Raw genomic sequence first — 17,331 nt, 5'->3', positions numbered from 1 at the left:
GACATTGCCTGTAAGGTATGATTCCGTGAGTATGACTACGTTAGGCTGTTGCTTGACTAAATAATAGCTCTCCCTATTCTGGCACAAGACCCCGGATGTTAGTAAGGAGGACTTTGCAGGGTCGACAGGGCTGGGTATGCCATTGTCGTTTCCAGTGCCTAAGTCAATGCAGAGTGTTCAGGTCTTGCTGCATCTGAAAACAGACAGCTTCAGGATCTGAGGAGTCCCTATTTGACCATTAGCTGAGCTTCCAACCCCATATCCTCCATATCACGTAGACTGCCTACTTCCACCTCGATTACCCATCTCCACCTTGCCTCAGCCCTTCTGAATTGCCGTAAAGTCTAGAAGGACAAAATTTCAAATTTACTTTCAATATTGAAAATAGGCCATCCTTTTTCAAAATGTAGGACACTGAGAACTTTCAAAAGAAACATTTACAGATCTGAGCTCAAGTTACAGGAAGACTGATTTGCCTTCAACATACCACTGTCACCATCAATTGCTGCCCTTACCTCTTTCGCGATCTCTATTTTCACGTCTATCCCTTTCTGTATGACCACGCCTGTCAAAGGAAGCATCTCTGCTTTGGTCTCGATCATATCGATCTCTGTCTGTGTATCCACTTCTTGTATCCCAGTTTTCATGGTAACTGCTGCTCGTGCTGTGTATGTCAAATTGAGTGCCTCTAGTTGTTCCACGGCTCCCTGCAGAGATCATAGAATTGTTTATTTTGTGATACAAAATGAGCACTTCACCAGAAACTTAGCAGATCCTCTTTATAATGAGGTCTTTGATACTATCACTGAATAAGTATGAGGATGTTTTCTACAGAATCTCGATTAATGAACAGAAAAGGCCTTTCGAAATTTAAGGTCAATTACAAAAATTGACTGCCGTCTCAAGTTGTGAAAATTAGGGTTGAATGTTGTTTTTTACTCAGATTCCATGCTGTCAAACATCTCTAATGCCTAAACAGTAGTTTCATTTCTGATAAAGGCTGTGCGGTATGACAAGCAGAACAATGTAAATTTTTACTCATTTCCCTTTATGTAGGCAAACCCACTGACAAACTACAGGAAGCACAGGTAGCAACACAGATTAGAAGAGATAAGTGAAAATCTGAAGGGAATGTAAATAGATCAATTTGAACAAAATAGCAGAAAGATAGTGTGAAGAGGACCTCTTCATGCTATGGTGCAAATAAAATGGACTCTAACTTGTTAACGAACATCAGGGGGAAAAACTCTACTAGTTGGCCAAGCCATGCTTAATAATGGATTACCTAAAGATTATAACAAATGCAATTGCCAAGTTTAGCAAAGGTCCTCAGTTCTATCAACAAGAGACACTAGAAAAAAAGAACTTGGTTGCATATAGCTCCTTTCACATCCTCAGAACTTCACAAACGATTCACAACCAATTAATTACGTTTGAAGTAATTTGAACATAAACATTATTGGTATAAAGGACCAGTTAATGTTTTGGTGGTGGCGCAGTGGTTAGCACCGCAGCCTCACAGCTCCAGTGACCCGGGTTCAATTCCGGGTACTGCCTGTGTGGAGTTTGCAAGTTCTCCCTGTGTCTGCGTGGGTTTCCTCCGGGTGCTCCGGTTTCCTCCCACATGCCAAAGACTTGCAGGTTGATAGGTAAATTGGCCATTAGAAATTGCCCCTAGTATAGGTAGGTGGTAGGGAAATATAGGGACAGGTGGGGATGTGGTAGGAATATGGGATTAGTGTAGGATTAGTATAAAAATGGGTGGTTGATGGTCGGCACAGACTCGGTGGGCCGAAGGGCCTGTTTCAGTGCTGTATCTCTAAACTAAACTAAATGTTAGCTTTTTATTGCTGCACTGAAGTGTCAGACTAGATTATTTGTTCCAAGCCCTGAAGTGGGGTTTGACTCAGATGCGAATGACACCAATCAGTCAATTTTTAGGTTTTGTAAGTAGCAAATATCTTCCTGCTTAGATTGTTGGCATCATCCACCTACTTTTACCAAGATCATACAATCTCATTCAGGGCAGTAACTTGACATGCAGGTCAGATTCTCTGTTTTCCAGTTTCTAAAATCAGCCATCCACAGCTGCTCTGGATTCTGTGAAACCATTGATCAGTGTGTCAAGGTAATAAGCTCCTTCAATTTAAGGGACGCGCTGCTCACGAGAATGGTGTTACTCTGAATTAATGTACAAGTAAGTCACCCAGATTGTAGTTTCCTACTCTCAATTTCAAGCAGGGGGTACTCTCACTCCCAGTAGTTTTATTCTACATAGAAATATTCAACCTTTTGTTAATTTAAGAGAGGTCAACTTTTACTTTCAGAATTCCACATATTCAAACTCACAGATCCACAGAACCATAGAAAAATTACATCACAGGAGGCCATTCAGCCCGTTGTCTGTCTGCCGGCCAGAAAAAAAACTAGCTGCCCAATCTAATCCCACCTTCCAGCACCTGGCCCATAGCCTTGCCGGTTATAGCACTTTAGGTGCATGTCCAGGTACCTTTTAAAAGAATTGAGGGTTTTTGCCTCCACCACCGTTCCTTGCAATGAACTCCAGACCCCCACCACCCTCTGGGTGAAAAAGTTTTTCTTCATGTCCCCTCTAATCCTTCTAACAATCACCTTAAATCTGTGCCCCCTGGTAACTGACCTCTCCACTAGGGGAAACAGGTCCATCCTGTCAACTCTATATAGGCCTCTCCAACCATTAGATCAAGACCACCAGGAAATATCAGCAAGGGAAGAAAAGGCAAACCAGGCAGGAGAAGTGATGGTTACAAGTCAGGACACTTCAGCGCATGCCATTTGTGGTCAGGTATCTGAAAGAACCTTTGAGGGACAGATGCTGAAAAGATGCCAGATCAGGTCTTGTCCTAGCGGAGCAGTGAATCAGAGCACGTCAGGACTTGAGTGTGCAACTGCGGCCGAGGAGGATGATTCAGGTCAAATAAAACAATCAAGTAAATTTGGACCCAAATCCTAAAGCACAGATTACTGGAATGACAGCTCAATTCATGAGCCAGGATGCGAGGAGATACAAAATTATTGGCACAATGGAAAGTCGTGTTCCAGCCATCAGTGTGAAATTCACTTTAGAAGAAACATTTGTTGCATTCTTTTGGCAACAATTTTTTAAATGACAAGCACATTGGCAAAATTCAACTTATCAGTGTGCACTGTTAATCTGTGAATTATGCATCAATTGTTTGATTATACACAAGTGGACAGTGTTAATTGGAGTCTTACTTGAGCACTTAAAAGCGTCACTTAGTGAGAATGGTGAAGGGTTTTGAATGAGGAGCTGCATGTTTGTAATCCATTTACGTTGTACAATCAATGTGAAACTGAATAAAGAGAGGCTCCATCATTATCCTTCCATAATAAGCTTTCTGGAGTTTAACATGTATGACTTATAAATTAAAACTTACTTACCGATCTCTCACTCAAATTAAGTCACTCATCACTCATCTTCAGTAAGTCATGTATGAGATGATTTTCCTGCTGTTCACCGTCGCGAGCAGAATTGTAAATGTTCTTTGTACACATTTCTGATTTCACTATTGTGACCATCAGAAATCTCCCACCGAACTCTCTTCTCTAGTATTTATTTTGGGTTTTACTATGCTTGCAAAATTGAACTAGAAAAGATTCTGGAAGTCTCCCTCAGGAATTGAGTGCACTAGTGGTAGTAAACCTTGTGTAATGGACCCAGAATTCATAAGACTAAAATAAAAACATTTAAGTCTCACCCTTTTCGGTTAAATCTGATCCTCTCCCTCTCCCCCTGGCTGTCCTTTCATTCCTGCTCTCGCTCCTGGCGTCATTCCTGCTCTCGCTCCTGGCGTCATTCCTGCTCTCGCTCCTGGCGTCATTCCTGCTCTCGCTCCTGGCGTCAGTTCGGGAATTTTCATCTCTGCCATGGCTACGGCTGTAATTGCGGTCTTCATGATACTGTTCATCTTTCCGATGGGAGTCTCTGCTTTCTCTATAGTCATGAGCATCTCGTCCAGAACGTGGTTCTCTCAAATCGCGAGAGTCTTTGCTGTCCCTGTAATCTCGAGTGTCTCTTGTATCACGTGCCTCACGAGATTCCCTGTGCTCTCTGCGTTCACTATTCTCTTTTGTTTCTTTGCGATCTCGACTGTTTCGGGTATCGCGGCTTTCCCTGTGCATTCGCTCATCCCTTTCTTGGAGTGTACCCTGATCCAGTTCATAATCCCGTTGGTCACGACTATCTTTGCTCTCCTTTTCTCGTTCCCGTTTTCCTCTGCTTTCTAAAAAGAAAACCTGTAATTAGTGTTAGAACAAAATGAGCTTTTTAGTTAGGACGAAGTATGTGTTGTGCAAATTAAGCATCCAGATAATTTCAAGTAAATAAAAGCAAAATACTGCAGATGCTGGAAATCTGAAATAAAAACAAAAAGTGCTGGAAATACTCAGCAGGTCTGGCAGCAACTGTGGAGAAAAGCAGAGTTAATGTTTCAGGTCAATGACCTTTCATCAGAACAGATAATTTCAAGTACTGTTGAGAACCTAGTCATTGGTCATAAGACAATTCGGTTCCAAAGAAGGGTCACTGACCCAAAACGTTAACTATGCTTCTCTTTTCACAGATGCTGCCAGACCTGCTGAGTGGTTCCAAGATTCTGAAGGGGTTTGACAGGTAGACACAGAGATTGTTTCCACTGGCTGGGGAATCTAAAACATGGTGCACAGTCCCAGGATAAGGGGACGATTATTTAGGACTGATGAGGAGAAATTTCTTCCCTCGAAGGGTTGTGAATCTTTGGAATTCTCTACCCCAGAGGGTAGTGGATGCTCCATCATTGAATATATTTAAAGGCTGGGATAGACAGATTTTTGGTCTCTCAGGGAATCAAGGGATATGGGAAGCAGGGCAGAAAGGTGCAGTCGAAGCCCAACATCAGCCAGGATCATACTGAATGGTGGAGTAGGCTCAACTAGCCCTGCGAACTACTCCTGCTCCTATTTTGTTATTATGTTGAACCATTCAGTAATTTGATGCAATGAATATCTACAATTCTAGAGATAGCAGGGCAAGGTACTTAATGAAGGGTGAGTACCACTTATTCCTGGAGACAGTGGGGACAAAGAAATCTTCATTGTACTAATTTTTGAATTCAATGAAAGAAAGATTTAACTTTGCGATTTCAGAAATATATTAAAATCTGTTGATTGTGTTTTTTTAAAATATCATAATCTGAGAACCTAATAGGGTATAATTCATTGGAGTAATCCACCGAGTAGCAGTGTCCCCACAAGCTGTCTGCAAAAAATGTGGCCTAACCATCAGTTTCAAGAAAACAATCATGGGACAGGACATCAGAAATGCTCCATCAATCAATATCGGCGACCACACTCTGGAAGTGGTTCAAGAGTTCACCTACCTGGGCTCAACCGTTACCAGCAACCTGTCTCTCGATGCAGAAATCAACAAGCGCATGGGAAAGGTGTCTGCTGCTATGCCCAGACTGGGCAAGAGAGTGTGGGAAAATGGGGCACTGACACGGAACACAAAAGTCCGAGTGTTTAAAGCCTGTGTCCCCAATACCTTGCTCTACGGCAGCAAGGCCTGGACAACGTAGGTCAGCCAAGAGCGATGTCTCAACGCATTCCATCTTCGTTGTCTCTGGAGATAACTTGGCATCAGGTGGCAGGACCGCATCTCCAATGCAGAAGTCCTCGAGGCAGCCAACATCCCCAGCATGTACGCACTACTGAGCCAGTGGCGCTTGAGATGGCTTGGCCATGTGAGCCACATGGAAGATGGCAGGATCCCCAAGACGTATTGTGCAGCGAGCTCGTCACTGGTATCAGACCCACCGGCTGTCCATGTCTCCGCTTTAAAGACTTTGCAAACGCGACATTAAGTCACAAACCTTATTGAGTTTTTCGAGAAGGTGACCAAACAGGTGGATGAGGGTAAAGCCGTGGATGTGGTGTATATGGATTTCAGTAAGGCGTTTGATAAGGTTCCCCACGGTAGGCTATTGCAGAAAATACGGAAGTATGGGGTTGAAGGTGATTTAGAGCTTTGGATCAGAAATTGGCTAGCTGAAAGAAGACAGAGGGTGGTGGTTGATGGCAAATGCTCATCCTGGAGTTTAGTTACTAGTGGTGTACCGCAAGGTTCTGTTTTGGGGCCACTGCTGTTTGTCATTTTTATAAATGACCTGGATGAGGGTGTAGAAGGGTGGGTTAGTAAATTTGCGGATGACACGAAGGTCGGTGGAGTTGTGGATAGTGTCGAAGGGTGTTGTGGGGTACAGAGGGACATAGATAGGCTGCAGAGCTGGGCTGAGAGATGGCAAATGGAGTTTAATGCGGAGAAGTGTGAGGTGATTCACTTTGGAAGGAGTAACAGCAATGCAGAGTACTGGGCTAATGGGAAGATTCTTGGTAGTGTAAATGAGCAGAGAGATCTTGGTGTCCAGGTACATAAATCCCTGAAAGTTGCTACCCAGGTTAATAGGGCTGTTAAGAAGGCATATGGTGTGTTAGCTTTTATTAGTAGGGGGATCGAGTTTCGGAGCCACGAGGTCATGCTGCAGCTGTACAAAACTCTGGTGAGGCCGCACCTTGAGTATTGCGTGCAGTTCTGGTCACCGCATTATAGGAAGGATGTGGAAGCTTTGGAAAGGGTGCAGAGGAGATTTACTAGGATGTTGCCTGGTATGGAAGGAAGGTCTTACGAGGAAAGGCTGAGGGACTTGGGGTTGTTTTCGTTAGAGAGGAGGAGGAGGAGAGGTGACTTAATAGAGACATACAAGATAATCAGAGGGTTAGATAGGGTGGATAGTGAGAGTCTTTTTCCTCGGATGATGATGGCAAACACGAGGGGACATAGCTTTAAGTTGAGGGGTGAAAGATATAGGACAGATGTCAGAGGTAGTTTCTTTACGCAGAGAGTAGTAGGGGCGTGGAACGCCCTGCCTGCAACAGTAGTAGACTCGCCAACTTTAAGGGCATTTAAGTGGTCATTGGATAGACATATGGATGAAAATGGAATAGTGTAGGTCAGATGGTCGGCGCAACATCGAGGGCCGAAGGGCCTGTACTGCGCTGTAATGTTCTAAATTCTAAAGTCTTGCGACATTGACCACAAATCGTGGGAGCCAGTTGCCAGCAATTGCCAGAGCTGGCGGACAGCCAGAAAGGCGGGGCTGAACAGAGGCGAGTCGAAGAGACTGGGCAGTTGGCAGGAAAAGAGACAGCAGTGTAAGGAGAGAGCCAACTGTGAAACAGCCCTGACAACCAACTTTACCTGCACTGCCTGTGGAAGAATCTGTCACTCTAGAATTGGCCTTTATAGCCACACCAGGCGCTGCTCCACAAACCACTGACCACTTCTAGGCACTTACCCATTGTCTCTCGAGACAAGGAGGCCAAAAAAGGAAAGGAATTCATTGTCCACAAATAGCTCAGACTCATTCGAACAATGAAACAAATAGCAGACATAACCAAGGGTAGTTAGTTTACAAAACATTTCTAAAGGGCTGGCACTTGTCGTAAGAATGGGCCTGTTTAGCAGTTCAAGGAGTTTGTCATTAGTATCTCTTTTACAAGTTAAAGAAAGAAAAGATCTGCATTTCTGTAGTCCCTTTCAGATCGCAGGACATCTCTAAGTGCTTTACAGCCAATGAAGTGCTTTGAAGTGGTCACCACTGTAATGTAGAAAACAGGGCAGCCAATTTCTGCACAGCAGGGTCCCACAAACATCACTGTGATAATGATCAGATAATCTGTTTTTGTGATATTGATTGAGGGATAAACATTGGCTGGGCCACCAGAGATAACTCACCTGCACTTTAGTGTCATGGGATCTTCTATATCATTTGAGAGGAAAAACAGTACTTTGGTTCAACATGTCATCTGAAAGAATGGCACCTCCGACAGTGCAGCACTCCCTCAGTACTGCACTAGAGTGTCAGCTTTGAATTTGTACTCAGGTCCGCAGAAGGACTTGAACCTACAACCTTCTGACTCGGAGGTGAGGGTACTATCAACTGAGCCATGGCTAACACCATCACTTAAATGATCACAAAGAATTCAATTAGTATTAATGATGCACTGTGAGAGAACAAGTTAGAAGGAGTAGCTGAGCCAGAGAGTGGCCTGATATCTACATTTGAAATGACATGATGCAGCTTGTGGAGTTGCCATGCAAAAATTAGTCAAGTGCATTTGGATGTGAAAAAAAAATTCTATGACATGAAAGGAGCAATACAGGACAATACAGTTAAAATTTCATGCTGGTTTCAAGGATTGAAAAATTATTATATTGTATACTCATATACTGTATCCCACATCCTGGAAGAAATCTAACTCAACTGCATTGGAATAATTCAATACTAACTGCCTCTACCTCTGGAAAGGCTGGTACTGAAAACTAAAAAAAAGTGGGTATCAGTGGAAATATTATACATAGATATGTAATTGGTTGGCCAATAGAACCCATAGGCTTGGGAGGAACAAGTAACTTTGGACCTCTATTTCTAAAGCTCTCTATTACTGTGGGTTTCTTGCCTCATATCGAATTCTGTTGTAGACTAACTGATCGAGATTGATGGCTATAATTAGCCAACAGCTCCATTATCGTTTTGTGATGTAACTACCAGGATAGAAGAACGAGATTGACCTTAGTCTTTTTTCATCTAGCAATTCCAATGATCCCAAGTCCTCTCCTCTAAGGGCCTGTAACGTACCTGTGATTTGTTCTCACGTTCTTTCTTAATTTTATCAGATGATTGTTTTGATGTTCTGTCTCTCAGTTGACAAATAACCTCCTGGAGATCATCCCCTTGTGTCAGGATTCACTAGAGAAGCATAGAGAGCCTGTTCCATAGATTTACCATTTGCTCACTGAAATAATGTTTCCACAGATTAGTTTTAAAATTACCTCTTTGAAAAGTCCCCTGGTTCGACTGTTTTGGTTAAGGTTAAACTGCTAGTCATGATATTATCTGGTCCATTTAGTATCCTAAGAACAGCAATCAGATCACCTCTTAACCTTTCATCAGTGAGAACATGCTTAATTTACATAATTACTCCTCATAATCCAATCTCTCCACCCCCTCAATCATTCTGGTTGCCTCTCTTCTGTATCCTTTCAATACCTGCAATATCGTTTTAGTACTGAGAGAACCAGAACTGTGCATAGCATTTTAACTGTGCTTGCAATGTTTTATGAAGTGGCAGGATTACCTCACTATTTTTGCTCAATGTTGACTTTTTAATAGATCCCAACATCTGATTTGCTTTACTCACTGTCACTTAGCATTATGCAGATACTAATCAAGAGATTCCATAAAAAATCCTTGTGGGACCCCACTGGTAATATTCTTTAAGGCTGATAGCAATTCCTGCACCACCACCCTATGGGTTCTATTGGCCAACCAATTACATATCTATGTACAATATTTCCACTGATTCCCACTTTTTTTGTTATTTTCAGTACCAGCCTTTCCAGAGGAAATCCAAGTACATCACATCTACTGCCTTACCCCAAACAAACCTCTGTCACATCCTCAAAGAAAACTAGAAAGTTACATTGACAAAACGTCCCCATCATGTATGCATATTGGCTGTCTTTTATGATTTTATTTCTATTCAGATGCTTCATGACCTTATTTTAAATAAGGGTTGCCATAACTTTACCGACAATAGACATAAAACTCACTGCTCTGCAATTTCCTGGGTGCTTTTTGCTACCATTTTGTTTAAAAATAGTGAGTATTATCTGTTTTTCGCCAGTCGCCAGGCACCTCTCCAGCAGTCAATGATTTCTGGAAGATTTGCACCAGAGTTCCTGCAATTTTCCCCTTCCGTTGTTCAGGATCCTCTGATACATCTTATCCAGCCTGAGATTTATTTCCCTTAAGACTGCACAGCTGTTCGGCAACACTCTATCGAGTTCCCTACCCAGATCAAATTAATTACCAGCCTCCTCCTTGGTAAAAAAAACTGAGGCAAAAAATGTATTTAGCACTTTTGCAACCAATGTAATATCAGTTGTCGTGTCCTCATCTCATCTCAGTGACCCCATTCCTCGGTCTTCATTATCTTTTAAAATAACTAAAAAGCTTATTATCCTTCACTTCTCTCACCATATTCAATTCAAAGGTTTTTCCTTTGCCCAATTTCTTCCCTTCCTCTCTACTGGTGGCTCATACGAGAGTATCTTCAGTCTCAAGTCTCACTTCCTGCTTGGGTTCATTGCTTCCTTGATAAGTACTTTGAGATATTCTTTGATTCGGATGGACTACACAAGTAAAAATTGTTGCTCTTCTAGGACGGCCATCCACCTCGCCAGACCCTCCCATTTGTCAGGATGACTTGGTAAGAGAATTGAAAATTCACTCCCAAGTACTTAGTGACAAGAAAAGCTGAGGGCAGTACATCATCCAGCAGAGAAGTGTAGAAGGATAGGATGAGAGGACACATAACAAATAGTGTGGCTTTCACGAAGAACACAACATCAACATAGAATTGGAAATCTTTTGGTACTCCTCTTAATGGGAATGTTTTGACAACCTGTTTAATGATGGATAACATCAGAGTCCAGTTGCCACTCAGAAGAAATAAATACACAAATTAAAAAGGCACAAAAGGAAAGAAAAAAGGTGATAATTTCTCTGGAAACACCATGGAGGCAGGCAAAACTTGAAAGCCCCCAAAAATGGGCGCAGGGATCACGCTGTGTGATTAATCAGTGACCATTCCCTCCAATGTAGGCAGCATGCAAACTTTGCGCTGCCTGCTAATTTAAATGATAGCAGCGTGTAGCCCAGCACTAAACGCACTGTTGAGTGGCTGTTGACCTCAGCAGGGGGCCCAAGTTTGTACTACTAGCACCACTTAACGTCAGACAGCACCTCTTAAATGTCTGCTTTATTTCAATTAAAAAGTAATTCATCCTGCCTTAGGGAATGCACACACCAGGCACAACTTCCACATTGAGAGGTTTGAGATGCTTCAAGGCTGCTGTTGTTGGTCTAACTGGTTTGTAAAAGGTACACAAAGGTCCAACTGCTCCTACTCACTCCTACTACTTTGATAAGAATAGAGCTCACTATGTGGGGAATTGCATATGTGAACCAGTGTCTTACTCTGTGCAGTAGCAGGAGTACTTGTAACAATATATAAAAAAATCAAAGTTTATAGATATGATTCTCTCATCAGTATTCCAGCACACCAGATCTGATGCAACCAATTGGAACTTTTTGTTTTAAAAAAAGGTGTACTTGAACTTTGCTTAATCTTTCTCAAAAGCCATTTGTTTTTACCTTCCCTTTTCTCACGACGTCGCTCTTGCAATGGGGATTTTTCTTGTTCGTGTTTGCCTTTTTCTCTTCCAGAGGACCTATGTCTTATTGGACTCTGCTTTCTCTGCGGAGAAGAAGAACGTGGAGCATATGGTGAAGGGGAACGTCTTCGAGAAGGAGATGCAGCACGACGGTAGGACGGCGAAGTGGATCGTTTGTGGTGTGGGGAAGGGGATCGTCTCGTTCCAGTTGAACCTGACCGTGATGATGGGGAGTGCTGTCTAGATACTGTGGGAGTTTGATGTTGTCTCTGGGAAGAAGGTGATCTGCTAAAAGGGCAACATTTTAAAAGTTAATTCAAATACTTAAAGTATTTTTAAAAAGCCTTGAAATATCAGTGCGATTCTGCAAATATCAGAATAGACTGCAACTTATATTCAACCAATTTACATCCCGGTTCACATTTGGCATTGAAGTTTTCAACAAAGTTTTGAAATGGGAGGCTCCATTCAAGCAGACATCCCTATATATACTAGGTTTTCTGCCAGAACAAATGTTTTCAAGCCTGCTTGTGTCCTTTGTGTTGATGAAAAGATACAAGAAACCAGTGTTTAAACACCTTCATAGTTAATCTTAAGTTTTCTCATTCTGAGTTATTGCTGTATTTATAAGGGGTATAATTGTGAATTTTCACTCACAATGCAATCATTAATGGTGGGGTAATCAGCAAAGATGGGGACGACAGTGTTCCAACCAACATTGGTTGCCAGCAATACTCCATGCTGGCAGTGGTGCCATGTAAAACTGCCCCTTGTAATCTGCTGGGCTGCTTCACTAAGTTTAGAATATAACACATATACTAGTGTATGCGGTTCAATATTTTAAAAGAAAAGAACACAGCAGTACACAGATGTGAGGGCAGGAACCATGAGCATCTATCACTGCTGAGGACCGCGTGACCACAGGCTACGGGATCTATTTAGTCTTCCACTTAAATTAGTCTAGAGACGATGAGCAGTTGTAAATTTCTGAACAACCATAATAACTATAAATCACACATCACAGAACGGTTACACAGCATGGCAGGAAGCTATTTGGCCCATCGTGTCTCTGCTGACTCTCTGATGGAGCAATTCACCGAGAACCTCTCCCCCAGCTTCTCCCCATAAACCTGCACATTCTTCCTTTCCAGAAAACAATCCAAATCCCTCATGGATGCCACGATTGAACCTGTCTCGACCACAATCTCAAGCTGTGCATTCCAGATCCGAACCACTCACTGCGTGAAAAGTTTTTCCTTTTGTCACCATTGCTTCTTTTGACAATCACCTTAAATCTGTGCCCTTTCGTTCTCGATTCTTCCACCAATGGGAACAGTTTTCCCCTATCTACTCTGGCCAGACCCCTCATGATTTTGAATACCTCTAACACAGGGTTATCCAACCTTTTCGCGTGGGAGGGCCACATTACAGTTTTTGTCTTACATCGGTGGCTGGTGAGACAATTTCGGAAAGATAAAGGCATTAAAAATTAATCTTATTAATCAAAACAACAAATGTGCATTTTGTGAAGAAGCTTTGTAATGCGAAGATTAATTTATTGACTTACCTTCTTGTCATTATATTGGACACTGATTTAGTGAGATACCTGGCATTTTTTGCTTACAAGAGTAATCAATATTTGCCCGCACACTTGATGTCGCGATGCAGAGTATTCCAGATAGATATCCATCTTCCAGGAGTGATCTTGATCACTCTCTCTCCCTCTCTGTGCCTCCCTCTGTGTTGTCCTCGCTCTCTGTGCACCCCCCCAAACTCTCTCTTGCGCGCCCCTCGTCTCTCTCTCTCTCCCCCCCACCGCCCCCGTCTCTCTTTCTCCTCCCCCCCACCGCCCCCGTCTCTCTTTCTCCTCCCCCCCACCGCCCCCGTCTCTCTTTCTCCTCCCCCCCACCGCCCCCGTCTCTCTTTCTCCTCCCCCCCACCGCCCCCGTCTCTCTTTCTCCTCCCCCCCACCGCCCCCGTCTCTCTTTCTCCTCCCCCCCACCGCCCCCGTCTCTCTTTCTCCTCCCCCCACCGCCCCCGTCTCTCTTTCTCCTCCCCCACACCGCCCCCGTCTCTCTTTCTCCTCCCCCACACCGCCCCGTCTCTCTTTCTCCTCCCCCCCACCGCCCCCGTCTCTCTTTCTCCTCCCCCCCACCGCCCCCGTCTCTCTTTCTCCTCCCCCCCACCGCCCCCGTCTCTCTTTCTCCTCCCCCCCACCGCCCCCGTCTCTCTTTCTCCTCCCCCCCACCGCCCCCGTCTCTCTTTCTCCTCCCCCCCACCGCCCCCGTCTCTCTTTCTCCTCCCCCCACCGCCCCCGTCTCTCTTTCTCCTCCCCCCACCGCCCCCGTCTCTCTTTCTCCTCCCCCCACCGCCCCCGTCTCTCTTTCTCCTCCCCCCACCGCCCCCGTCTCTCTTTCTCCTCCCCCCACCGCCCCCGTCTCTCTCTCTCTCCTCCCCCCACCGCCCCCGTCTCTCTCTCTCTCCTCCCCCCACCGCCCCCGTCTCTCTCTCTCTCCTCCCCCCACCGCCCCCGTCTCTCTCTCTCTCCTCCCCCCACCGCCCCCGTCTCTCTCTCTCTCCTCCCCCCACCGCCCCCGTCTCTCTCTCTCTCCGCCCCCCACCCGTCTCTCTCTCTCTCCGCCCCCCACCCGTCTCTCTCTCTCTCCGCCCCCCACCCGTCTCTCTCTCTCTCCGCCCCCCACCCGTCTCTCTCTCTCTCCGCCCCCCACCCGTCTCTCTCTCTCTCCGCCCCCCACCCGTCTCTCTCTCTCTCCGCCCCCCACCCGTCTCTCTCTCTCTCCGCCCCCCACCCGTCTCTCTCTCTCTCCGCCCCCCACCCGTCTCTCTCTCTCTCCGCCCCCCACCCGTCTCTCTCTCTCTCCGCCCCCCACCCGTCTCTCTCTCTCTCTCCGCCCCCCACCCGTCTCTCTCTCTCTCCGCCCCCCACCCCACCCGTCTCTCTCTCTCTCCGCCCCCCACCCCACCCGTCTCTCTCTCTCTCCGCCCCCCACCCCACCCGTCTCTCTCTCTCTCCGCCCCCCACCCGTCTCTCTCTCTCTCCGCCCCCCACCCGTCTCTCTCTCTCTCCGCCCCCCACCCGTCTCTCTCTCTCTCCGCCCCCCACCCGTCTCTCTCTCTCTCCGCCCCCCCCTCTCTCTGACAGTTGCAGGGAACAGGAGCGCTCAGCACAGGAACTTTAAGAGTACAACTGGAAACATCATCTGTGTTTGTGGTTCGTCAGTTCTTTTTAAAAACATCGTGCTGTCACTTTCATATTTGACAGCAGGAACAGAGCTTTCCCAACTTTGGACAGATTCAGGATTTTCTGGTGGGTTCCGACTTTTCTTTTTAAAAACCTGCTGGAAAACTCCGAACCTGTCCGAAGTTGGAAAAGCGCTATTCCTACTGTCAGCCGTGAAAGTGACAGTGCAATGTTTTTTAAAAGCCTTTCTGGAAGAAGAAGCCAATGGGAAATTTCTCATCTCTGAAATACATCTGTGGGCTGTATGTTGGACAACCCTGCTTTATCAAGTCTCCTCTCAAACCTCTCTTCTCCCAGGCAAACTGTCCCAACTTCACCAATCTATCTACGGAACTGAAGTTTCTCATCCCTGGAAGCATTCTCGTGAATCTTTTCTGCACCATCTCTAATGCCTTCACATTTTTCCTTAAGTGTGGTGCCCAGAACTGAACGTAATACTCCAGTTGAGCCCAAACCAGCGTTTTATACAAGTTCAATATAACGTCCTTGCTTTTGTACTCTGTGCCCCTATTGTTAAAGCCTAGGATGCTGTGCGCTTTATTAACTGCTCTCTCAGCTTGTCCTGCCATCTTCAATGATTTATACACATACACACTGAGGTCCCTCTGCTCCTGCACCCCCTTTAGAATTATACCCTTTATTTTGTATTGTCTCTCACATTCTTCCTACCAAAATAAATCACTTCACACTCTGCATTAAATTTAATCTCCACTGGTCTGCCCATTCCACCAGCCTGTCTATATCCTTTTGAAGTTCTACACTACCTCCTCACTGTTCACAATACTTAAAAGTTTTGTATCGTCTACAAATTTTGAAACTGTATCCTGGACACCAAGGTATAGGTCATTAATATACATCAGAAAGAGCAGGGGTCCTAATACTGTTCCCTGGGGAACTCCACTATAAACCTTCCTCCAGTCTCAAACAACCATTAACCACTACTCTCTGTTTCCTGTCACTCAACCAATTTCATACCATGTTGCTACCGTCCTGTTTATTCCATGAACTCTAACTTTGCTCACTAGTCTGTTGTGCGGCACTTTATCCAAAGCCTTTTGGAAGTGCACATAAACCACATCAACAGCATTAGCCTCATCAACACACTGTTACCTCTTCAGAAAACGCAAGCAAGTTCATTCAACACAATTTGCCCGTAACAAATCCATGCTTGCTTTGCTTAAGTAACCTGCATTTGTCCAACTGACTATTAATTTTGTCCTGAATTATTGTTTCTGGAAACTTCCCCACCAAGGTTAAACTGACTGGCCTGTAGTTGCTGGGCTTATCTTTACACCCCTTTTTGAACAAGAGTGTAACATTTGAAATTCTTCAGTCCTCCGGCACCACCCGAGTCGATGGAAGACTGGAAAATTATGGCCAGTGCCTCTGTAATTTCCAGTCACTTCCCTCAGTACCTGGTCCTGGTGCCTTAGCCACTTTAAGTACAGACAGCCTACCTAATACATTCTCTTTATAAAGTTTAAGCTCCACAAGTGTCTGAATTATCTCCTCTTTCACCAATACCTGTGCATCTTCTTCCTAGGTAAAGACAAATGCAAAGTATTCATTTAATACCTTAGCTATGCCCCCTACCTCAATGCGTAAATCCCCTTTTTGGTCCCTAATTGGACCCACTCCTCCTTTTAATATTTATATGCCTAGAGGACCTCTGGAATCCTTGTTATGTCAGCCGCCAGCCTCTTTGCATTTCTCTTACTTGATTTTTCATTTACCCTCTGGACCTTCTATATTCAGCCTGGTTCTCAGTTATAATATCCACCTGACATCTGTCATAAGCACACTTTTTCATCTTCACCTTTATCTCTCATTATCCAGGGAGCTCCGGAGTTGTGTGCCCTACCTTTCCCCTTCATGTAAGTATACCTTGACTGTGCCCAAACTATCTCTTCTTTAAAGGCAGTCCATTGTTCAATTACCGTCTTCCCTGCCAACCTGAGTCCAATTTATCTAACCCAGATCCATTCCTACCCCATTGAAATTGGTTTCTCCCACTTAATTATTCTCACTCTAGATTGTTCCTTGTCCTTTTCCATAGCTAACCTAAACCTTATGCTACAATGATCACTATCCCCTAAATGTTCCCTTACTGACACTTGATCCACATGGCCCACCTCATTCCCAAGAACCAGGTCCAGCAATGCCTCCTTTCTCATTGGACTGGAAACATACTGCAGTAGGAAATTCTCCCGAACATGCTATAGGAACGCTTGCCCATCTATGACCTTTACACTGTTTTTTCCCCATGGGATGTGGACGTCGCTGGCAATGTCAGCATTTGTTGCCCATCCCTAATTGCCCTTGATAACGGAGTAACTTGCTAGGCCATTTCAGAGGGCAGTTAAGAGTGAATCACATTACTACGCAGTCTATATTCGGATATAGAAAGTCCCCCATTATAACTATTCTATAATTCTTGCACTTCTGTAATTTACTTGCAAATTTGTTCCTCTATATTTTGTAATTCTAACAAACTTCTAATTAAATTGTCTTTTCGGATAAAACATCAAAAAACAAGGTGTGCGCCATTTGTAATGATATTTTCTGAGTTATCCAGCAACAGGTTGACCACTTTCATCTGAAAAAAGATAGCTAGCCAATAGGCTACCAATGATACTAACTGCATTAATTTTATTTTGTCAAAACTATTTGGAAGGAAAGAGGCGGCATTGATTAACCCTCTCATAAGTTTCTGTATATTGAAGCATCATTCGTC

At 44.5% G+C, this 17,331-nt stretch overlaps 1 protein-coding gene across 8 annotated transcripts in view; it reads right to left on the bottom strand.

The window, feature by feature from the left end:
* The window catches only part of zc3h13 (zinc finger CCCH-type containing 13), a 150,498-nt gene that overhangs the window by 67,952 nt on the left and 65,215 nt on the right, over positions 1 to 17,331 (bottom strand). For 5 of the 8 annotated variants that reach the window (XM_068040171.1, XM_068040173.1, XM_068040174.1 and 2 more), the window contains 3 exons: positions 11,316 to 11,623; positions 3,759 to 4,283; positions 516 to 707 (listed from right to left, as the gene is read on the bottom strand). In XM_068040171.1, the coding sequence (XP_067896272.1) occupies positions 516 to 707; positions 3,759 to 4,283; positions 11,316 to 11,623 (1,025 nt within the window). The remainder of the gene's footprint in view (positions 1 to 515; positions 708 to 3,758; positions 4,284 to 11,315; positions 11,624 to 17,331) is intronic. The other 3 variants (XM_068040172.1, XM_068040176.1, XM_068040178.1) reach the window with 1 other exon arrangement.

Source organism: Heterodontus francisci, chromosome 10, assembly GCF_036365525.1.
Source record: "Heterodontus francisci isolate sHetFra1 chromosome 10, sHetFra1.hap1, whole genome shotgun sequence".
Lineage (NCBI taxonomy): Eukaryota > Metazoa > Chordata > Chondrichthyes > Heterodontiformes > Heterodontidae > Heterodontus > Heterodontus francisci.
Note: the sequence above shows the minus strand (reverse complement) of the source record. Positions and strands in the feature narration are given on the sequence as shown.